Raw genomic sequence first — 24,405 nt, 5'->3', positions numbered from 1 at the left:
TCTGTGATCATCCAGAACTTGAAGATACAATGTAGAACTTGTATCCTCATTTTAGGAAACCGAACAACTCTTTCACCTAAAGTAAAATAATTTTTTATGATGCTGGCAACTCTGAGCCTTTGAAGAAAATAAGCAGTCAGGAATCAATTCAATTATGAATAAATAAATTCATTTGGTAATTCCTTAGAAACTATTTTACAACGTATGATTGAGAGGAAGAAACTCTCAATGCTGTATGTTTTGGAAGTATGCAGAATATGGCATATGTCCAATAAAAATAAATAAAAAAAAATAGTTTAGCCCCAAAAAATTTTCCTATGGGTGTCATTATAGATGGAGTGATTGGATAGCTGATGACATTAGCAATGGGTGAGAAGCTTCTTGTCTATATCTCTGTCTCAGATAACTACAGTCATCCCTTATCAATTCCTTGGAGGTGTTTATGAAATATTCTGTTCTCATTCCCTTTGCTGCTGGAGCAAACATCAGTTTTGTAGAATGGCATTTCTCTTGACTACCTTAGCTGATAAGCGAAGAATTGAATGAGTGTTTATAAATTAGATATTCTTTCTCTGCACTGGTTATTCTTTTAGAATAGAAATTAAGGGGATTGCAAGTTTCTGTCTCCTTCTAGAACTGGTTTCTGGAACTCTATGTCCATTTTCTTTACTTTGCTTAATGTTGATGTTCTAATGAATAAATATGAATAAAAAGGCAGTATCATTGCCCCTTTCACAAATTGTGTTAAACTTCTCGGCAGAGACAAAAAAAAATAATAATCCTGAATATAATTTAAAATTGGGATTCTGTTGTAGTTTAGGGATATGTGTTTCAAGTATTTCACTTACTCTCTTAACTAGCAAGTCAGCAAAATGTGAGTTTTCTCCTCATGACTAGATTGCATGATCTAGATTTAATAAAATGCAGCCTTTGGAGATAATAACATGTAACATCTGCCATGGAGAGCTGAATATGTTGGAATCACTCTGTCTGTGTGATTGTGTCAGGAGCTCAGTTGCTGGAACTCACCAGTTATGAGTTTTGAGCCACAGGTTGAGGGAAATGTATTGGGCAAAATGTAGAGAATGATCTGAAGAGAAGAGATCTAAAATTCTTCCTGAGAGAATTTAACAGTTCTCTAAACCATTAAAACCAGTTTAGACAAAAATGTGTCACAAGTATGATTTTCTCTGAACTTCCCTTTCTGAAGTCTGATAGCAGCATAATTTGTAGGATTTGTGGGTTTTAGGGGGTTTTAATTGCTTGGGTACAAAAATCTGCCTTCCAAGTTGAAACTTGGCCGTATTATACAGGATCTCAGCCAAGGAATAATTTTTATTTCTGGAAAGCACTTGAAGAAAGGAGGAAAATCATAGAGGTTTTTTGTTCTAAGCTTCACATTTATAGACATATTTTTATATCAAAAGTCCTGAAGCTGTTTCAAGTTCCTTCTTTAATACTTTGATACTTAACTGAAATTTCGCTGCGTGTAGGTAGTCATTTGAATTACTGGTTTGAGGGGTTTGGAAAGCTCCATAACTTCGTGTTCCTAGAAGTATTCTTTTCTTATGCTTTGCACTGAGGACTTCAGTACGGCTATTGTGGATTTCCTTATGTTACTGAATGCAAGAGTAAAATATAGTCCAGATTTTATTTTATACTGTGTGTTGTGAACTCTGTTCCCTGGTCTTGTGTTCATTGCTGGCAGATAAGTCAAGCAGGTCTACAGCACGATTACCTGTTCTGTGGAGGGATTGTCCTGTGAGTTCCTTGTACAGTACAGTCCTGTACAACTGCAGTCACACAAGGTGTGATTATTTTTTCTTTCTTCTTTACTTTCCATAGTCTTAGGTAAAAATTGCATTTCAAAGGAAATGTTGTGAAAGTTCAGACAGAAATCGAAAAAGTGATGATGCTTATAGCCCATAATCATTTAGCTAATATTTATAAGTCTTTTCAGGAGGTTAAAAACACTGACAATATGGTAGAGCTCAGTGAGGTCTTCTCTTCATCCTTCTCAAAGTATGACTAGGCAACCAAGAATAAAAGCAGGAGTTTTGTCTACTGTAGCTTTAATTGAGCTTGAATCTCTTCCCGAACTCTGTTCAAAAGGTATTCATGCTTTGAGTATGCTCTTAAGTAGAACATAACTGTTGTTTTCTGGGGTTTATTCCAGGGTACGAATCAATATATTGTATCTAGTATCCACAGATATTTTCAAGTCTTCAAAATACTCCTGTGAACAATGTCTAGTATAGATTGTGAAGGCTAGAATTGATTTCCAGACCAGCTTCAGATTAACTGATCTTGAAGGGCTTGTACCTTTTATATGGTTTGGTTACAAAAGTATTAATCCCAAATAAAGGAACTGGAACCCAGTACTACTGTTGCAAAGCCAGACAGACAACTTGTGTCCTCCTAGTTTTCCTTCTAGCCCCAGAATTTTTACATAGCTAGCAAATATGGCTCTGCTCCAGGCCCATAAAGTCTATCAAATAGACTTCTTTTCTGAAAGAGTTGAAGTTCAGCCCATCAAACTGAAGAAGGAATTGAACAGAGTTTCCTACTTCCTTGCACATACTCTAACTAGTAGATTACATGAAAAAAAAACAATGGTTGCACTCCTGGTCCTTTAAATAACCAGCTTTGTTCCCTAGGATGTGTGGGTACCCCAGACTTTTAATTGTCCTCAGCAGAATTTTCATGGATTCTTACACAGACATTGCACTGGATCTAAAAAAGTAAACTAAATATAAGTATAGAATAAAGACAGGAAGTAAAAAACGAGGACATTCCTACAAGTATTGCAGTTCTTCATTTGTAACCAAAGAGAGAATTAACGTAGATACAATTCAGGTACAGCTATCATTCACAGACAGTCCGAATTAATACCCTGGATTGTAAAATTCTGCTTGCAAAAGTTTCTAAAAGGCTGAACCAGGTAACCTGCTTGCAAAGTCTTAGTCTGTTATGAGACTTTATAAGGCCTACTAGATGCTAACTTTACTTGATTCCAAGTTTACGCTCTGAAAATGCCTGTATTTTAAGGCTCTGCATTTTCTGGAGAGAAAAATTTACACGTTGAGCCCATATATCTTAATGAGGACTCATAAAGCCAGGCAGATATTGAAGATAGTATTTTTGAAAATGTCAGCTCTGCCTTTGGTTATGTTTGTGCCATTTTCTACCAGTTTGTTTCATTATGCTTGCGTGCGTACTTCTTTTGCATGAATCTGGTTTTGGCAGTTTTGGAAAACTGGGGTGTTGAGCTGGAACTGATGATATTTTTCACATCATGGTAATCAATATAACAAGAAGAAAGCATATGTCCCTGGTGGAGATGTGGCAACTATTCCCTTTTCACCCTTCTGAAGGAATAGAAATAATTTTAAATTGGAGGTCTTTTCCAAATCATGTCCTTTTTAGAGCAAAGAAAAGGATTTTAACATCCTTTCCAGGTCTAAAGCTCCAGTTTCTTTTCCCAAAGATGTTCACAGACTTTTCTGACCTGTTTCCATTTGTTAAAGCTGGATCATCCATTTTGAACCACCAGCATTGTACTTTGTGACCTATGTGACCAATCACACATCATCAATCTGTCAATGTGTACTTTTTCATTATTTTGAGTTATATTTATTTTTTGAAAATTATTGAAAATTTTATTTTTAGCAGGGAAACAGGTCATTATTTTATGATTTTTTTTTTAACTGCTTTGCTGTATACTAGTAGACTACAGTGTTGCAATAGCACTCAATGAAAATCTTTTGATCTTTAATTTCAAATGGCTCTAGACTGATTGTTTTGTGGGTTTTTTATCAGTTTTCAATAACAATTACAGGATTGTTGCGTGTTCTTTTGTGGGTAACAGTGCATTGCACCTTCTGGTAACACAAGCTCCAGCAATTTCTGCTCAATATGTTGCAGGAAATATCAGTCATGCATCAGTCCCTGCTCATCAGTCTCCACCTTATATTCACCTCTTTTCACATAAACTTAGAAATTAGTTTAGATATAATACATGCAAATAACTAGTGACACACTGTTGATATTCTTATCAGTGCTTTTACTTAGCACACTTGTGTTTTCTTACTTGCTTGTTTATGAGAAAAAGGCTTCAAGCTTTGGTTTAGCAAATAATATGTAAACCCCCCTTTGAAATCCAAGTCGTATGTACCTTTATATGATCTGTGAATTCAACATTGTGCATATTTCATAATGAGAGACCATTTTTTTGTATCAGATATAATGGTGTGTTGACAGTATGGTAAATTACAATAGGTTGAAAATGAAATTTTAGTTCTAATAGACATGATACAGATCTGACTCAAAACCAGTATCTGAGGATTTTGCTGTCTGAAATTGCTATTACTAAGTGCAGTTTAACACTTCATTAGTATTCCTGTTAAAATGTGGGTTTTGCCACAAATTTACTAATTCAGAAAACAATATGCCTCATGAATGAATGCTGGACAATGTGTGTAATGTCTAAAAAGTAAGGTATTTTGTGCCTTATGTGCAATCATTCCAGCAATTTAGAAAGAATTCATATCACCATAATGACTGCATAGGTATGTGTATTATAATGAGGTATGAATATCGCTTCCTCTTTTGGGTGGAACTGGAATTACTCAGGACTTGTGGTAGTTCTATCAGATAAGTGAAGCCATATTTACTTCCAAAGGATAATTATCTGAGTTCTAGTTTGCCTCTCCTGTTAATCTCATAATGAGTCTTTTGTCCAGAGTAATGATTCTCATATAATCCCTGGATGGCCAAATAATTCCTTAAATTAAACAGTAAGCTATCAACTGAAGTTGTATTATTCTTGATAAAGAGGGCCCCACTGTTTATTTTGAGTTAGTAAAAGCATGAATATTTAGTTATTTTTCTGCAGTACCTGTTGAATGCATTTTATCACTGTCCCCTTACTTTAAGACTATGCAATCTTGTGAATTTCTGAAAAGGTTTCCCTTCCTGGAATTATTCTCACAGGTGTAACAATGATATGTAGCTATGCACATATAGTATAAAGCAAATCATTTTCTTCATTACTATAGGACAAATCATATTCTTCACATCATTCTGAAGGAAATCCATCAGCTAAAAAGCAGGCATCTTTGAAATTTTTTCTTCTTGATACCTCAAAGCAGAATTTTTTCCCCATGAGTTACACCAGCATGTGATGTTACCTTCTTTTGCAATATCTTGAGGGTACAAAGGGCAGAAAATAGGTTAAATAATGGGGTAGGTCTTTTGCATTATTAATAAAATTGAAAGTCTCTGTATTTGGAAACTCCCTGACTTGGGAAATGCATTGTGCCTAGGAAGTGACCACATGAACTAGTGAGTAGGGACACCCTGCAGCTCCTTTCAAGCTGTCGGCATCTATGCTTCACTTTTGAAGCTGATTTTCATAAATTGACTCTGAATTAATGATTGAAAACTCTAGAAACTGGGCGTTAAGTAAGTAAAAGATTCCTAAAATGATCAGATATGTAACATATAAACCAGCAGAGGAATAGTGTTTAATGGAAAGTAGGAATAATTCACTTACTTCATGATAATAAATTATTAATAATTATCAATATAATTATTAATATAATTTTAGGTTTAGTGTTCAAAATAAAACCAAACATTTTTTAGATGCTTTTCAAAAAAAATGAACTTGTGTCTTTCTGTGATTAAAATAGGGCTCTGGAATTCAAAATTGTTTTCTGAATTTTGCTGTGGTTCTCCATATTTTAAGACAGGCATCTTCCTTTTTTGTAGAGATAATGATCCTCGCCTACTCTTTGATTCCACATTATGGTATGGCAAAATTCCTTATAATTATTGCTAACCTGAAACTGTATCAGATACCCTAGTAGGGAGAGAAAAGCTAAGTCTAAAACTAAAAACTCACTAGAATTCAGTAGCACTTGTCCTCTTGCTTTGTAGACAACATAAGTTGGTTTTTCACCTACGACTCACTTTTTTTCTCTCTGGCTCACTCTCTGTTTCATTTCAGCCACACTGAATTTAGCGGTTGATGAAGTTGGCGCTAATTTATTTATTTCCCTGTATTTAACATGCTAGGCAACACTGTCAAATGTTCTTCACTTCAATCTCTTTTCTTTCTGTTTGTGAATGTCACGCTGTGTTGTACAAACACAGCAGGGATGAAAGCTAACACAAATGCATATTTGTGTCTACAGCACAAAAATGTGTATTTATAGATGAACAAACCAGGTCAAATCTTTCGTAGGAAAAAATAAATTAAACAGCCATTTGTCAGATGAGTATCTGGGGACTATTATTAGTAGCCAATAGAACTGATCATAAAACGGGGGGAATATTGGCAGGGGGAGATATTTTTAATTAAATTTTTTGTTTATAAAACACACACAGACACTCATAGTAAAAAGACAGTAGACCTATTTTTCATACTGTACTGTTGCTCTGAAATGAATCACTCATAGCCTTGTGTTAGTTAGGCTGAATCAGACAAATAGTCTAGAAGATTGGCTCGACATGGATTAACTCATTTATTGATTAGATGCACAAAAACATTTGCAATCAATAATATATGAGGGAATTTCTTTGCTGTAGCAGATCACATCGAAAAGCTGAGAATACAGTTTTGGAAATTGGTATTTATACCTTGACTCAACTTGTTTTGGAGAGATAACCGTACAGAATTACCTAATCTTCATCCGCTTAACTCAAATGCAGAAGTATAAAAATATTAGCATATCGAACATGCAATTGTTCTTAGTTTTGTTGCCATCTGGCATTCTTGAAAGAAGGAAAATAAGAAGTGTAGGATATACAGAAATTATAGGTCTTATACAGGAGAATAATCCTTACTCAGAATTTCAACTAAAAGATCAGGGAAAAATGTAGTTACGACCTTGCAATAAATAATCAAGGTTTGTGGAGGTCTGGCCAATTCCTTAGTGTAAAAAAGTTCTCTTCTGGTATTCCTATGAAATAAAATAGAGCTCTGAAATAGCAGAATATGGCAACAACTGAATGGAATGAAAACCAGCAAGAACGCCTTTTCAAATCACCAAAAAAAACACCTGTAGTGAGTTTTACTGCACAGTGAGTCAGCATTTTTTCAGAGATTAGATTTAACGTAACTTCTTGGTATTAGCCAGTAGTACAGAATTTGTATAAAGATATCTTTCTTTCTTTAAGAAACTGTCTGGAGTAGCATTTTCTGTCTGTACCCTCCGGGACTGTTGAAAGTCTTATGTGGACATAGCACACTGTGATTTTCCTGTTTATTAAATTTACCCTTCCTTCTTGCCTAACATGTAAACACCCAGAGCTCATATACTTTTTGCTAACAGCTTGCAAGTGGTTCAGACTCATAAATAAAAGCATCTAATGCTGTTTCACACATCCTAAGGTACCCAAGACTTACACAGGAGCAGGCAGATAAGACATACAAGAAACCTATGCTCTTCTGGAATGACAGCTCAGGGCCAGACGTAGAAACATAGAGTAACCTCCTTTCTTTTGGCAGTTGAATACTACTCTGTTAGTGATATTTATTAAAAATAGCAGTAACTGTGTAGCTGTTTGTTCTCTTCTGCTCATTTTATTTACTATTTTATTTATTTACTATTTTATTTACTATTTCGTCATGGTAGCACATGCTACTGTGTTTATTTTTTTCTTTAATAAGTCTTCCTTTTACTACAGCTTTTTTAATTCCTTTGCAATCTCTAAAAAATAACTGCTTTGAAAACAATTACTAAAGCCTGATTATAACTTCAATGAGTTTGTGTTACTTATTGCCATAATGAATTTTTTGAAAATACTCAAAAGATGTTAGACCAAATTTTGATTAGTTACTGGCACAAGCCTGGAGTAAAATCAGAATGCTGGAAATGAGGAGCTGAGCATTAGAGTAATACTATTAATTGTTTTCAAAAGATTTATTGCAGTTGTTCTTGGTGAGTTATTCCAGCAAAGGTTATGCTTTTATATTAATAATAATGTTCCTTTCATCTTTTTCCTACTAAAACTTCATTTTCCTCAGAACGTCCTTTGTCCAAACCTCCTTTAACATTTAATTTTGTTGTAGTCCACATCCAGAAAACTAAGCCATTTTGCATCTCTCTCTTTTCTTTTGAGGAACAGAGGAAGGGAGGAAGATGACCAAAATCAGTCTTTTTGGTATACCTCTTCTTTTGTGAGAAGAAGTGCACAGCAGGTGAGATTTTCCAGTGTAAATGTAGTAGATTTAGTACCTAATTATAGTCTTTGAAATTTAGGATGAGACTGCTTTCAACTTACTTTTCCATATATCTCAAGAGATTTTATTTTCTCTAGTTTTTGCTCGTTTCCAAAGGATTTCCTTTGATAGCTGCTTTGGCACAATTCCCATTTTATTCATTCTGTAGGAAAACCTATTATAACATTTTTTAATAAAAATGCATGAAAAAAGTTGTCTCTCTTCTGTTGTCTATTTACATGCTCTTGAAATTATTAAAAACAGACTTCTCAAAAGAGTGAGTGAGAAAACAGGCATGTAAGTGTCTGCTTCTGGTCCTCTTCATTAGGTTTATTTTCAGAAATTTTGGCTTTACATTGAAGACCATATGAAATCGTGATCATACTTTGCAAGGGGGGGGAAACACTATGCACTCAATTTTTGCTTTAATAATGATATTCTGTGAAAAACTAGTATATGTATGGGGAAACTGCTTCTCAGTAAGCAACTGCTTTATTTTGGATTATGCTTGGAATTTATTTGTATTAAAATAACTCTCAGGTATACAAATTGAGAGATTTGCTGGGAAATACAAATTTATGTCATTGTGTAGAACGACACAGGTAAAGCAACTTAGAAAATTGTTTATAGTGAGTCCATGAATAGCAAAAGAAATCCCAGATCTCTATTTACTCCCAGTAATTTTCTTCCTCCTATTTAATGAATCATTTTGCTCATTTCAGTTTCCGTGGATGTTTTCACTGTTCATAAGCACCTCCGAAAAATGAAGCTCTTTTAACTAGCAGGTTATATTTCATTTCATTGAACACTGATATACAATCCAATATATTTTTAATTTCCTGTAACAATATTAAGGAGAATTTTTAAAAAAATATACTTATTTTATACTATTAAATTTGAAGTAAATTAATATTGATGACTAAGTATATGTAAACACCAAGATTTACAAACGCTTCCATAATCTTACAATTCTTGTCATGTTTAAAACAACCTTATCTTTATGTATACAGCTCTGTTGGTAAGAAATAGAAAGAGGACATTAGCAGATCTGGTTTCAGGTTCATGTTTGGCCACAGACTCCCGGTATGTTCCTTAATGACAAAATACAGCTACAGATCAACTTAATCAGAGAGAAACGTAATGGAGTGATCAAAGCATATTGCTGTGTCTCAAGAGACATCAGTTTCTTATGTTTCAGGTTTCAGTTTGATCCAGGAGTAAATGGAAACTTTTTCATATGAGTTCAGGAGTCAGTAGTGAGATGCAGAAACCACAGCACTGCCATGTGACCACAAGCTGTGAACACTTGGCATGTCTTTACCACATCATTCCGAAGAACATGTTAGGCTCCTCAGGACACGTCTTTGACCATCTCTTTCTCTTTCTTTCTCTCTTTTTTTTTTTTTTTTTTTTTTTTTTGTGATTAGAGGAGAGGGCTGTGTTGATCAGGGCGTAAAGTATTTGCAAAGTGCTGTTTGAATAAGATTGGCAAGAAAATAAGTGTTTTCTTACATAGTGTAGGGATATTTTCTGTAGCATCCTCAATTTTGAACTAATAATACAGGAAAAAAAAACCTTGAGGAAATAGATTCTTCCATGAAAATCTGATGGCTGATTCAGGGAGAGACACTCCATGCTCAGTTTCAAACTACTTTAAGTAGTCCCATCTATAACTTCCAAATTGTCCCACTTTGAGTCACAGACACAGAGGGAGATCAGTTTTAATCTCCATTTCCCTCCAGCGGTTGGATAATGCAGGAACTTCTAGTGACCCAGCACAGCAGCACAAACTCCATCTTCACGTTAGGTAAAATCTCCAGGCTGCATTAATTAACAGGAGCCTTAAATAATCACCTAATATTTCAGGGTGAAAAACCTTATCAAATAATCAAATCAACAGGGAGGGCAAGAAATATCAGGCTATGACATTGGGGGCTTCCTACAGAGATTCAGCTTTTGTCTCATGGAAGGTGGGATCTGCTTCATTCCCAAGCGGTTTCAAGGAGGTGGGTACCTCTCTTTGCAACGCCAAGGACTGTCTCCTTCCCTGAGACACTGAGGTGACATGTTTGGAGCCCAGTGTTAGATAGAAGGAACAAACAGCTCTCTGTTTCTGTGTCCTCCTTATAGGCATTCTCAGAAATAAATATATAACTGCAAACTCTCCAGAATTAGTATAGACTAAGAAAGCTCTGTGGAGGTTGCTAGGCAGCCGAGGCCGAAGGAATAGAAAGCAGGCAGGTCTTTGAAAAACAGAGCCAGTGACTTATGGGTTATCTGGAGTCACCATTTACTCAGTTGTCTTTCGTCATAAACAAGACGTAGTAGAATTTATTTTTCTTTAGTAAATAAGTAATGTTTTTAAAAGCTTTGAAATAAAAGATCTGTTTTATATCTCATTCCTATCAGTGTTTTCAAGCTATGGATTTATACATATGATTATTATCTCTAATGTTTGTTTATTCCTTGACTGAAACAGGAATTCGGTGCAGTATATCCAGGCTATAACTTGAAAAAAAATTTAGCAGAGACTTTACTTTTTAAACTTTTGTCCAGTTTTCATGGGCCACGAAGATGATAAGAGGGCTGGAGCACCTTTCCTATGAGGACAGGCTGAAAGAGTTGGGGCTGTTCAGCCTGGAGAAGAGGGGGCTCCGGGGTGACCTTATAGCGGTCTTCCAGTACCTCAAGGGGGCCTACAAGAAAGATGGGGAGAGGCTGTTCAGGAGGGCCTGTTGTGATAGGACAAGGGGTAATGGTTTTAAAATAGAGGGAGGTAGATTCAGGTTGGATATTAGGAAAAAATTTTTTACCCTGAGAGTTGTAGAACACTGGAACAGGTTGCCCAGAGAGGTGGTGGATGCTCCATCCCTGGAGACGTTCAAGGCCAGGTTGGATGAGGCCCTGAGCAACCTGATCTAGTTGGAGATATCCCTGTTCCTTGCAGGGGGGTTGGACTAGATGACCTTTGAAGGTCCCTTCCAGCCCTAACGATTCTATGATTCGATGATTCTATGATTCTATGATTCATTTTTGCCACAATGTGCATGTAAAACTCTAAATGAAGGAAGTTCCCAATGCTGGAAGGTACACCTTGCCCTCAAGAGGTGTCTGTGCTTCACTGTCACTAATGTCAGGGAAAGACCTACTTTCTACCACCATACCTGGTATGATGTGTGATGGAGCTACTCATTACAGAAATACAGCAGTAACACACCCCACCTTCCTATTAATGCTAAGCATGAAAAAATACAGGCATTTCCAATAGGCAAGGGTTTAATATGCGAGATTAAGTGATCACATCATTGACTAATTGCTGCCTTTGAAACCTTTGCTTCTATTTGTGTCTTAAAGTCTTCTTAAAATTAACTGTGCCTTCAGCAGCTGTATTATACATGCAAGTACATTGAGGGAATACTATAATGCTAAAACTCCCCTCCCTTATCAGAGAATATGATGACAGCTCTATACTATGTTTTAGTCTACTTTAGTTATTCTTTCCCAATGTCTTCAAATTATGTCTCTAGAAGATTTAATTGCTCCATCACATTTTTTAATATATGTTTCTTCCACAGGGTGGATGCGTGGGGGGGTCCAGGCAGCTCTGTGGAACAATCTCCAATGGGCTAGTAGGATGAGAAGGTCCAGGGGTGGTTTGGGAAACAAGGAGAAGCATCGCCTCCCAAGACGGTAAACCTACCGAAAGGTAATTCATGCTAGGATATTATCATCCAGTCAGCTTTCCAGGCTCCAGGGATACCATGGCTGGAATGCATGGCAGAAAACTGGTAGGGAATGGGAGCACATACTGTACATAATCTTGTTTGGTTGGCTTATTTCAGTCTCACCTTCCAGGCTTTGCTGTTGTGTTTGTGGACTCTCTTTCTCTCCTGAAGCCTTAACTATGGTTAATTTTGTTGGGCGAGCATTTCAGAAGTCCCAAGAGAATGTGCAAACCAAAGATCCGCCATCCCTCAGTGTAACTGTAATGCTTTTTCCTACCATGTTAAGAGGTTCACTTGAGCCATGAAGTACCAGAACGTCTTCTCTGCTGTCTCAAAAGCTCAGCTATGTGGTGTATTTCCGAGCCCAGTTAACTTTCAGTCTGTCCATGCTGTGCACACATTTATTGGTCCTCAGTTAAAATTGTTTGCTCAATAAACAGATTTTGTCCACTCGTCCTAAACCAATCATTTGATTGTGACCACGACACAGTGGAGTTCAAGATCCATGGGGCAGCAAGGAAACCATTCAGCAAGCTCTGTACCCTAGACTTCAAGAAGGCGGACTTCGGCCTCTTGAAGCACCTGATGGGCAAAGTGCTGTGGGAGGTGGCCCTGGAGGGACAAGGGGCCCAGGAAAGTTGGTCTACATTCAAGGAGCACCTTCTCCAAGCTCAGCAGAGGTGCATCCCGACGAAGAACAAGTCGGGCAAAAAGACCAGGAGGCCAGCGTGGATGAGCAAGGAGCTCCTGGACCAACTGAAAATGAAGAGGTTAGCCTACAGAGGGTGGAAGCGGAGACAGATAGCCTGGGAGGAATACAGAGAAGCTGTAAGAGTGACCAGGGATCAAGTGAGGAAGGCTAAAGCCCTGAAGGAATTGAATTTGGCAAGGGATATAAAAAGCAACAAGAAATGCTTCTATAGGTATGTAGGGGACAAAAGGAAGTCCAAAGAGAATGTAGGCCCCCTCCGGAAGGATACTGGTGCTCTGGTTACCCGGGACATAGAGAAGGCTGAGGTACTTAATGAATTTTTTGCCTCAGTCTTCAATGGTAAAGCCTCTTGTCTTACCACCCAAGCTGTGGAAAGAACTATCAGGGACTGTGAGGATGAACCACCGCCCACTGTACTTGAAGACCAGGTTCGAGAACATCTGAGGAACTTGAAGGTGCACAAGTCCATGGGACCTGATGAGATCCATCCGCGGGTCCTGAAGGAACTGGCGGATGAAGTTGCCAAGCCACTGGCTATTGTATTCGAGAAGTCGTGGCGGTCTGGCGAGGTCCCCGATGACTGGAAGAGAGGGAACATAACCCCCATTTTTAAAAAGGGGAACAAGGAGGACCCGGGCAACTACAGACCGGTCAGCCTCACCTCTGTGCCTGGCAAGGTCATGGAGCAGATTCTCCTGGGAACCATGCTAAGGCACATGGAGAGCAAGGAGGTGGTGGGTGACAGCCAACATGGCTTCACCAAAGGCAGATCATGCCTGACCAACTTGGTGGCCTTTTACGATGGGGTGACAGCATCGGTGGACAAGGGTCGACCAATGGATGTCATCTACCTGGACTTGTGCAAAGCTTTTGACACTGTCCCGCACGACATTCTTCTCTCTAAATTAGAGAGTCATGGGTTTGATGGATGGACCACTCGGTGGATAAGGAATTGGCTCAATGGCCGCACTCAGAGAGTAGTGGTCAACGGCTCAATGTCCAAGTGGAGACCGGTCACGAGTGGCGTCCCTCAGGGGTCCGTGTTGGGCCCGACCCTCTTCAACATCTTTGTCGGTGACGTGGACAGTGGCATGGAGTGCACCCTCAGCAAGTTCGCCGATGACACCAAGCTGTGTGGTGCCGTTGACACGCTGGAAGGGAGGGATGCCATCCAGAGGGACCTTGACAGGCTGGAGAGGTGGGCCCGTACCAACCTCATGAAGTTTAACCAGGCCAAATGCAAGGTCCTACATCTGGGTCGTGGCAATCCCAGGCATAAATACAGACTGGGTGGTGATTGGATCGAGAGCAGCCCTGAGGAGAAGGACTTGGGAGTACTGGTGGACGAGAAGCTCAATATGAGCCGGCAATGTGCTCTTGCGGCCCAGAAGGCCAACCGCGTCCTGGGCTGCATCAAGAGGAGTGTGGCCAGCAGGTCGAGGGAGGTGATTCTCCCCCTCTACTCTGCCCTTGTGAGACCTCACTTGGAGTACTGCGTCCAGTTCTGGAGCCCCCAACATAAGAAGGACATGGACCAGTTGGAGAGGGTCCAGAGGAGGGCCACGAAGATGATAAGAGGGCTGGAGCACCTTTCCTATGAGGACAGGCTGAAAGAGTTGGGGCTGTTCAGCCTGGAGAAGAGGAGGCTCCGGGGTGACCTTATAGCGGTCTTCCAGTACCTCAAGGGGGCCTACAGGAAAGATGGGGAGAGGCTGTTCAGGAGGGCCAGTTATGATAGGACAAGGGGTAATGGTTTTAAAATAGAGGGAGGTAGGTTCAGGTTGGATATTAGGAAAAAATTTTTTACTATGAGAGTGGTAGAACACTGGAACAGGTTGCCCAGAGAGGTGGTGGATGCTCCATCCCTGGAGACGTTCAAGGCCAGGTTGGACAAGGCCCTGAGCAACCTGATCTAGTTGGAGATATCCCTGTTCCTTGCAGGGGGGTTGGACTAGATGACCTTTGAAGGTCCCTTCCAGCCCTAACCATTCTATGATTCTATGATTCTATGATTTCCCATGGTACTTTGTGCAATATCTGACAGGCTGACTTGCTGCTTTCATTTATTAATGTGCCTTAATGATATGCAGACTGTAAGAATATTAACAATGGAAAATGACACCGGTGGAAAATTAAATGGGATTTTTGATGCACAAGTTTTCATAAGGATATATTCCCGCATCTCATGAGACACCAAAAAATCACAAAACCTCATTTGATTAGGGAAATTTTTTTCTTTGCTTAGAATTACAGATATTTTGGCTGATTGAGTACTAGGTTAGGCTTTCAAATGTCTCTGGGACATACCTTCCTTTTTGTCTTTGGTGAGCTCCCTCCAGCTCCCTGGCATTCATTAATTAAAACCATTCAGAGATTCCACTGCTGCAATTCTCAAATTTTTTCCATGCTTCACCAGGCTTGGCAGCTGTCAGAAAACAGGCCAATCTGCACTCATATGACATTACTGAGAGTTATGTCTTTGTGTAACCTGTAGCTGCAGTAGAGAGTCTAAACCCTTTCCCTCTGGAAAGAATAGAAACTACTTTATTACCTGGGAGAAGTTATAAATGCATTTGTGTGACAGAAGAAAGGTTTGATACAGGAAAGTGAGAGTAAGTGTAAGTCTTGCCTCCTGCATTTCTACAAATGGTGATAGTTTTCAGTTTACAATCTGCTTTTCCAGGCTCTTCCACTCAAAGGTTGTTGCTAATCATTTCAACCTAGGTTCTCCAGACGTAATACGGTTTTCTATTATGTTGAAGAAATGAGTTAATATGGCTTTTTGTTAATGAGGGTCCAGTAGTCTTTACAAAAAATCACACCAATTGGTTTTAGGTAATTTACTGTAAACCAAACAAAAGAGAAGAATAGCTTGCTTATGGTTGGAACTGGTCTAAGATCCAGAGGATCTGGCATCAGTCCCTAGCTGTGCTTCAAGTGTCTTCTTGGGTGCATTTTTCTACCCATAAAATAGGTAGTGTCTCATTAAGTTCTGTACTGTTCTTTTGTTGATGCTTTTGGGATAATCCTTTCTCAAAGGGGGAAAAGGACCTTTGCACAAGAATTAGCAGGAGTCATGGAAAGAGCTTTAAACTACATTTGGAGGGGGAAAGGGATAAACCCAGGCTTGCTAGAGGTAAGGGGAGTGGGGGGGGGACACACGACACGTGTGCCAATATTTGAGGGATGATGTGCTAGTGAGGTCCTACCGTCTGCTCCACAATGTGCTGAATACACTGGAGCACATTTGAAATGTCTTTATACGAATGTATACAGCATGAGGAATAAACAAGAGGAACTAGAAGCTTTGGCCCACTCACAGAGTTATGACATCGCTGGCATAGGTGAAACCTGGTGGGATAAGCCCTGTGACTGGTGCACCATGATGGATGGTTATAGACTTTTCAGAAGAGATAGGCAGGGCAGGCGATGCGAGGCAGGTGTGGCACTATATGTAAGGGAGGGATTGGATTGTATGATCACAGTTGGACATGACACAGTTGAGAGCCTCTGGGTAAGGATGAAGGGGATAATAAATAAATAAAATAAAGTGGATGTTGTTGTAGGAGTCTACTGTCAACCACCTAGCCAGGACGACAACACTGATGAATTGTTCTACAAGGAATTAAGAGATATCTCACGATCAACTACCTTTGTCCTTATGGGTGATTTTAACTTCCCAGACATCAGCTGGGAATATCATACGGTGGACACAAACACATCCAGAAAATTTCTGAAGCACATTGAAGATAACATCTTGGCATGCATACTAAGAGAGCTGACTTGGAAAGGTGGCCTCCTACATTTATTGTTTGTATACAGAAAGGGACTGGTGGGCAAAGTGGTAATTGGTGGCTGTCATGGTCACAGTGACCACGAAGTAGTTGAGTTTCAGGTCATTGGCGATAGGAGAAAAACTGCCAGCCAAACTTCGACCCTAGATATGGGGAGAGGCAACTTCAGGCTGCTGAAGGAGGTAGGTAGTAAGGTCCCCTGGGAATCTGCTTTTGAAGATATTGAGGCTCATGAATGCTGGTCACTTTTTAAAAGCCATCTCTTAAGAGCGCAGGAGCAGGTAATTCCAAAGTGTTGGAAGTCAAGCAAGAGGGGCAGAAGGCCAGCTTGGCTGAGCAGGGATCTTCTAGATTTTACGCAGAAAAGGAAAATGTACAGACATTGAAAGCAAGGACAAGTGACACGGGAGGACTACAGAGATGCTGTTGCCATTGTTATCCCAATTTTCAAGAAGGATAAGCAGGAAGACCCTTTTAATTACAAGTCTATCTGTCTCACTTCAGTGCCTGGTTAAATTATGGAGGTTATTCCGGGAGTTATTGAAAAATACGTGAGTGACAATGCAGTCATTGATCACAGCCAGCAAGGGTTCACGAGGGGAAAGTCCTGCTTAACCAACTCAGTTTCCTTGTATGACAAGGTTACTCAACTAGTTGACCAAGGGAAGCCAGCAGATGTGTTTTTCTTTTATTTTAGAAAAACTTTTGGTACTAACTCTCACAGTATCCTTCTGGATGATATATTCAGCATACAGCTAGACAAGTCCATAATACATTGAGTGAGCAATTGGCTGATGGGTCAGGCTGAAAGAGTTATAGTAAATGCGTTTCCATCAAGCTAGCGGCCAGTCACCAGTGGATTTCCTCAGGGCTCAATTTTAGGGCCAGTGCTCTTTGATGTTTTTATAAATGATCTGGATGCAGGAATTGAATGTGCATTAAGTAGGTTTGCCAATGATACTCAACTAGGAAGAGCTGTGGACTCTCTGGAGGGTAGAGAGATCTTACAGCATCATCTGGTTAGACCAGAGAGCTGGACAATCACCAACCATGTGAAATTTAACAAGTGCTGGATTCTCCATCTGGGATGGAGTAATCTTGGTTATATGTACAAATTAGTGCGCAAGAGGTTGGAGAGCAGCTCCGTGGAAAGAAGTCCAAAAGTTTGGGTTAATGGCAATTTGAATATGAGTCGACAGTGTGCCCTGGCAGCCAAAAGGGCCAACCATGTTCTGGGGTGCATCAAGCATAACATAGATAACTGGTTGAAGGAGGTGATTGTCCCACTCTAAGCTGCACTAGTGCAGCCCCACCTCAAGTACTGTGCGCAGTTTTTGGTGCCTCAATATAAGAAGGACATCAAACTATTCTACTGTGTCCAGAAGAGGGCAACCAAGATGGCAAAAGGTCTCAAGGGCAAGACTGAGGCTGAAGTCACTTGGCTAGTTCAGCTTGAGAAGGCTGAGAGGTGACCTCAACACAGTCTACAACTTCCTTGAGGGAGGCAGCAGAGGGGGAGGGTCTGATCTCCTCTCTCTGGTGACCAGGAATAGGACATGAAGAAATGGAATGAAGCTGTTCCAGGGGAAGTTCAGATTGGACGTTAGGAAAGGATTCTTCACTGAGAGGGTGGTTGGTCACCAGAACAGGCTCCCTGGGGAAGTGGTCATGGCACCAAGCCTGTCAGAGTTCAAGGAGTGTCTGGACAACGTTCTTAGTCATATGGTTTAGTTTTAGGTAGTCCTGCAAGGAGCAGGAAGTTTGCCTTGGTGATCCTTATGGGTCCCTTCCAACTTGAGATATTCTATGTTTCTATTATTCCATGAATCTAACCTCAATGCCATAGAGAACAGCTTGGATTCCAGGCTTTACACAGAGAAAAGAAGTTACAACCTTCAGGGCAAATATGGAAAGAAACTAAAATTAGATGAGATGACATTGTGATATCTGCATCTGCAACATACTAAATAAAGTTTGAATTTCTCCACCCCTACACTTAATGAGAAACAGGAAGCATAATGGATTGATGTTTCAGTCTCTGATTCACTGCTGAAATTGTGTTTCATGTGAACTACTGTTGGAAATGCCATTTTGACTGAAGGAAGGGGAAGATAAGAATGTTGTTTTAATAAACTTGAAATCTTGATAGTAAAAGGTAATTTATATTTTCAGTAAGAGACTTTCATCTTCATTGGAGTCTAATGATATTGATCTAATATCAGTACTAAGAATATATTCTTGAATTCTGACCAGATTCTGCTTCTGGTGGGAACCACAAATGTTTCATAATGTTCCAGGAAATGGAGCTCTTTCTGCACAGTTCTTTGGCTTGTCATTTTACAGGTGGCTGCGTCTTGCTGTTCTGTGTGATAAATGGGTTTTTTTGGGTCTATTTTAAGATGAATAGTTCTAAATTTTATATTTGTGGCGATCACTGTGCGCCTTCAAGGCTATTTGTAGTGAAGTCATAGTACTTAATGCTGGTTTTGGTTTTGTTTTTCCTTTTCTAACTGCTAAGAAACCAATTGTGTTCCATGATTTATGGAAAAGTTCATCCCTTTCAAATTAAGTGAAGGGTATATAGCTTCCGAATGAATTATGTAGTTAAACATAATGAAAATCTCCGTTTGAGAATGAGGCCTGCCCAGAGTTTCAAACAGAACAGCAGAAATGAGATATTCCAATAAAACCAGAAGTTCTGTAGCTAATAACAATTGAGATAGCTGTGTTTAGAACAAAGCTTGTATTTTGAATGGCTGTAGATACTGACCTGTGTGTGCACAACCAGCTCTCCACAGCTGGCGATTAACAAGACTACAGTCACAAAGCAGTGATATTTTCCATGCAAACCGTGTAGGCAGTGGCCATTGCTACCAGGCAAAGGGAATGCTCAACTAAGTTATTTTTTATATTTTTTACATCTAGAAATGAAAACTGGGAAGCTTCTGTTCAGTTGTTTTAGTGGTTGGGGGTTTTTTTTGCCTTTTTCACCAGAAGACCTCTAGGGGTTTTATCTTCGAAGAAAGTATCTTTAGACGGAACCAAAATCAATAACCCTCAAGAGACAAATGGAGACAGGGGAACTTAGCAGCAATTCCCTCAATATTTCACAAAAGACTAAAGACTGGGACATGACAAGACTAGACTGTTGGATCTCTCAAATGATCTCAGAAATCAAATATGAAGGAGATGAGTTACCAGGCAGCCTTCACCTGCATTACTCAATGCCATATACATCGCTCTCTCCAAAGCTGATAACACCGTATGTAATAAATTTGGTATGTTTTTTGGGGGGAAAAGTGCTGCATTCTTTTTGTTTAAACTTACTGTATGAAATTCTTCCTTCATTGAAAACGAGTAGAAAAGCCGGCCCCTTTAGTGTGTCAGGATGCCAATGATTTGGTACCTCAGTTCTTTCTTTTCTGCTTCTCTCTAGGGTTGTTTTTTTGTCCATCTGGCACTTTTGTTTTCTATTGTTATTTCTCCATTGTTATTCTATTTCTTACCAATTATGCTCCTTTTCCTGATTTCCCGTTTCATTCCTCAAGTTCTGCTATGACAGGTGGCAGAAAACTGGTCGTCTGATACTGAAGGACAACAGTTTGGAGTATTTACTCTTTGTAAGACTGAATGTTCAGGCACCTTTCTCTGAATGTTTTGATTCCCGTGTTGTTCCAGGCTCCTGGTCTGCAATTTTTAACACTTACTTCAGTGGGAATTTTACTTTGACTACAGTAGAATGAAACTGATGGTAGAAAAGATCTGAATGCCAAACAGTAAAATTTCTTTCCTTAATTCCCATGACATCTTGGGGAATTGCAAAGGATTAGCTGTTGATTTGGCAACATATATTTGATAGGTAACAAAAATTCAGCTCTGAAGTACTTTAAACTTCTTCTGAAAAAAGAAACCATGATAAGGGAGGATAAAGGGGAGGGAAAGAATTTACTCTCAGATGCATCAAGCAGATCACTTTTTATTGATGTGTCATTTGTACCTTTTGCAGAAAGTAAGGTCTCTGTGAGAAGGTGTTAATATACAGCAATCAGATGCATAGCAGCTCTTGTTTATATCCAATGTCTGATATGATGCTTATTATGAAGATATTGAAATCTGTAACAAGAACTGAGGATTACCAAGTGAACAGCCTGGATTAGGCAGGATAGTTCTTAAAAAAAGCAAAGCACACAAGGTGCCTGACTGCAGTTAAAACTCTCCAGGGCATTTAAACCTGTATTCTTTGCTTGCAGTGTTCTATTTGCTTGCACTATGTAAAACCTTAATCTCAAGTTTTGCTAGGTATAGCTTTCTCTTTTATTTTTAAGCCTGTCTTGTGCTGGGAAGCAAGATGCATCACAGTGAAAAACGAAGATTGTCCACATTGCTAGAGGTAAAAAGTCAGAATATGTGTGCAGGTGGTAGAAAAGGAGCTGCACCTTGAGGCAGGTGCTCAGACTGCTTCCTACTGCTCTGTTAAGCATCAGTATGGGGACTGTGGCTGCCAAATATCAGCCTTTGGGAAGGAATTCCCTCTGGCAGAACAGTCCTCTGTTCTTCCTGCTTGGAAGCAGATGGCAAAGAGGCAGCCCAGATCAACAGGCAGACCTGGATATGCTGTGCCTCTTTAGACTGAAGATTACTTTAATCCAGTAAGTCATTGTTCATTTCAGTCATACAGATATTTGAACTGACATAAAGTAAAATAAAAATTAGTTTGTGGGTAATCCCTGCATAAAAAGCAAGTGAGCAGTACAAACAAGGCTGATTTTATACCATGTGAAATGTAGTAGCTAACAGATGAACTAAAGCAAAGCTGTGAATGTATTTCTGATATATTGAAGCATTGTTTTATATTGACCAAGTAGGCTATTATATACTGTCATAATATCATTTCCAATAGTTTTATGACATTGTTATATTATGGTAGTGCCTAAGTTAGTTTATGAAAACAACTATATGAGCACAGAATGAAAGAGAGCTCTGCATCATTCAGGTGCCACAATGAGGGAGGCAATATCTCTATTTAATCTTCTTGGTTTATAGCTAAGATTTTATTTGGGTTATTTTACTGAGCTGATTGCAAGAGTATTTGACCACTTCACAGTCATTAACTCTTTTAGATGCATAAGATAACGAGAAATACCTCTCTGAATACAATGAGTCTCTGATCAATACTTAAAAATACAGTACATCATAACGAAAATGGCAGCACACTGGCTATTGTATTAAATAACCAAGCAGCACAGAAGTGCTCAACTTCTCTGAATATTGCACTAAGAAATGAGTTTCTTTAGCAAGATTTCGTGTTTAGAAGCACTTAATTCTGATTGTTTTTCTTTGCAACTCCTGATGTTTGATCATTATTCCAATTTTACAAAGAAGCTGAGGCACAGAGGTGAAGCATTGAGAAAGTTAGGTGTTAGAACCTCTTTCGTACTGTCTTTGATCTGGAAATCTGAGCCTTTTTCCCCACGGAAAGCACCACTTAGTCCATTTAAATTCATTGTCACTTATCTTTATAGCTTTTTGAGGATCTAAGATACTACAATTGAAAATCCTCATAACCTGTCTAAGCAGAGAGTTTAGTCATGGGAGTTAAATACAGAGAGGTAGTGATGATCCTCTCTTCAGTCCTATACGCTTAAAGATAAATTAGCACTTTTTATAGCAAGGTTTTAATAGTTCAACTAGACAGTATTGTCCAGTTGCACAAGTATCCCTGTTTAGTTTTGCTAGGAATACTAGAGTTTCGGCTCCACACAGTCTGTATGTTTTGAGCTGTAGTCAACATATCTTCCTATTTCTCCTGTCCTGGGCTCTTTTAAATATATATTAAGCATCACAACTAGTTACTGAGTTCCACAATAATGGGTAATGTTGGCAAATGTCCAGTAGAGACAGATCTGAGAGCCACCATATTCAATTCCTTTACTGCAGCTGAAATTATAATTTAAAATTACCAGCATGAACAATAAGTGTTCTTTTAGTAGAAATTGTAATTTGATACAGAATTGGTGGTTGTTTAAAAATGGAGTTTCAAAATGAAAAAAGTCTCATGATCCAAAAAGAAAAAAGTGAAAAATGAAGCTTGCATACCAAATTGGATTGATCTGTGTTGGCAATAACAAATTCAAGCCGCGTATAAACTTTATGCATCTTGCATGGTTGCAGAGGGAAATCAATGATTATTCTCTTGCTTAAATCAAAATTCTAATTTACATGATTAGCAGCAAAAAAGTAGAAAATGTATGCTGGGTTTAGAAAATAGTATCAAAGTAATGACACCATTGCTGTGCTTGCTATACTCTAGTATGCCAGAGTCAGGTTATCAGGCAGTGTTAGCTAAAGAACCTCTTGAATATTAATCCAAGATCAAATGATAGCTTGCGCCTTTCCTTAGCTCCATGTTTGGGAAATTTGTCTTCCTCGCTATTTTTTTCTGTAATATTCCCAAACTTCTTTTCTTTTAGTGGTTCTGTTTCAGACAGCATGCCATCAGAAATGTTTTTCTAATGACCTTTCCACTGGCACGGTTACCAGGCTGATGAGATTTAAGTAACAGCTGAAGATTGCTAAGAAAATCTGAATATACCAGACATACAGCTATTTACAATGGTTGTATTTTTTCCCTTTTTATTTCCTATTTCTGATTAATTAAAACCACAATAGGAATAATACTTTAGAAGGTGAAATGTGAAATCTGATTTTCATGACGTTTAATCTGATGTGTGGGAAATGTAACCCTCATCTTCTATTTAGGAGTGTTTTGCTTGAACTTGCTGAAATGCATTTTCAATTCCATTTTACTGAATGTGTTCTTCGGCTTCCTTCATTTATGGATGTGCTGAAGGAGGAATATTAGACATTACGTATCTCATGTGTCAAGGTTTCCGATTTTCCTGAGCCAAGTGTTAACAAAGAATTTCCTGTAGGAGATTGTAATGTAGAATTTGGTGAGAATTTCAGAATTAAAACTCTAAGCTATGTTGTCTGCAGAATGAAATAACAAGCAGTCTTTGTTCCATCATGCTCAGAAATGACTTAATGAAAAAAGATACAGTATTCTAGGTTCTCATGAGGTATCACTGTATTCATTTTTCTATTTTCAAGATAGGTGCACAAAAAAATGTTGACAGAAGTAGCTATAATCAAGGAACATGTAAAAACTAAATTAGGGACCATTCAGATGACAAAATTTTATTAACATCTTCATAATGAAGGACATAACCTCCATTTCCAGTCTCAGAAGCAGATTTTGGTGTGGTTTTCAGTATTTTGTTACTCCTGATCTCCAGAGTCATCATAGAACAAACAAGAAAAACAGGAAAAAGAAGAACATTTTCTGAAAACAAAGCACTTTTGTAAATATAGCCTGATCTGAAACCTCTTAATTCTGATGCAAAGGTGTGCTCTGACTTTTGAGAAGAGTATTGGAGCTTTGCCTTAGTATTAGGTTGCCTATCCATTCAGCTACATGAAGGGGTATATGCCTGAATTTTTGTTTTCTTTTGGTTTTGTAGTAGCTTGGACATAAACTTTAATGCTGATTAAATTGTATGTCTGAATTTTGATGATTTACACATTACTACAGATAAAAAATAAATTTAAGAAGTGTTGGAAACAACTGAAATGAAAGAGAAGGACAGACTTAGCATGCAGAAGAAATATTTTTTGGCTATAGTAGAATCATAGAATGGTTTGGGTTGAAAGGGACCTCAAAGATCATCTAGTTCCAAGCCCCCTGCCGTGGGCAGGGGCACCCTCCACTACACTAGGTTTCCCAAAGCCTCATCCATCCTGGCCTTGAACACTTCCAGGGATCGGACAGTCACAACTTCTCTGGGCAACTTGTTCAGTGCCTCACCACCCTCAATGTAAAAAATTTCTTCCTTAGATCTAACTGAAATCTGTCCTCTTTCAGTTTAAAGCCATTGCCCCTTGTCCTATCAC

General features: G+C 38.8%; 1 protein-coding gene across 1 annotated transcript in view; it reads left to right on the top strand.

Moving 5' to 3' along the window:
- The window catches only part of LOC147528474 (uncharacterized), a 39,084-nt gene extending 21,337 nt beyond the window's left edge, over positions 1 to 17,747 (top strand). The window contains exons 2-5 of the mRNA XM_086612820.1: positions 12,732 to 14,198; positions 15,938 to 16,101; positions 16,228 to 16,736; positions 17,298 to 17,747. Of these exons, the coding sequence (XP_086468946.1) occupies positions 12,732 to 14,198; positions 15,938 to 16,101; positions 16,228 to 16,736; positions 17,298 to 17,747 (2,590 nt within the window). The remainder of the gene's footprint in view (positions 1 to 12,731; positions 14,199 to 15,937; positions 16,102 to 16,227; positions 16,737 to 17,297) is intronic.
- Positions 17,748 to 24,405: the final 6,658 nt, after the last annotated feature.

This window comes from Tauraco erythrolophus, chromosome 6 (assembly GCF_009769465.1).
Source record: "Tauraco erythrolophus isolate bTauEry1 chromosome 6, bTauEry1.pri, whole genome shotgun sequence".
Taxonomy (NCBI): domain Eukaryota; kingdom Metazoa; phylum Chordata; class Aves; order Musophagiformes; family Musophagidae; genus Tauraco; species Tauraco erythrolophus.
The sequence above is the reverse complement of the archived record's forward strand: the minus strand, read 5'-3'. Positions and strand labels throughout refer to the sequence as shown.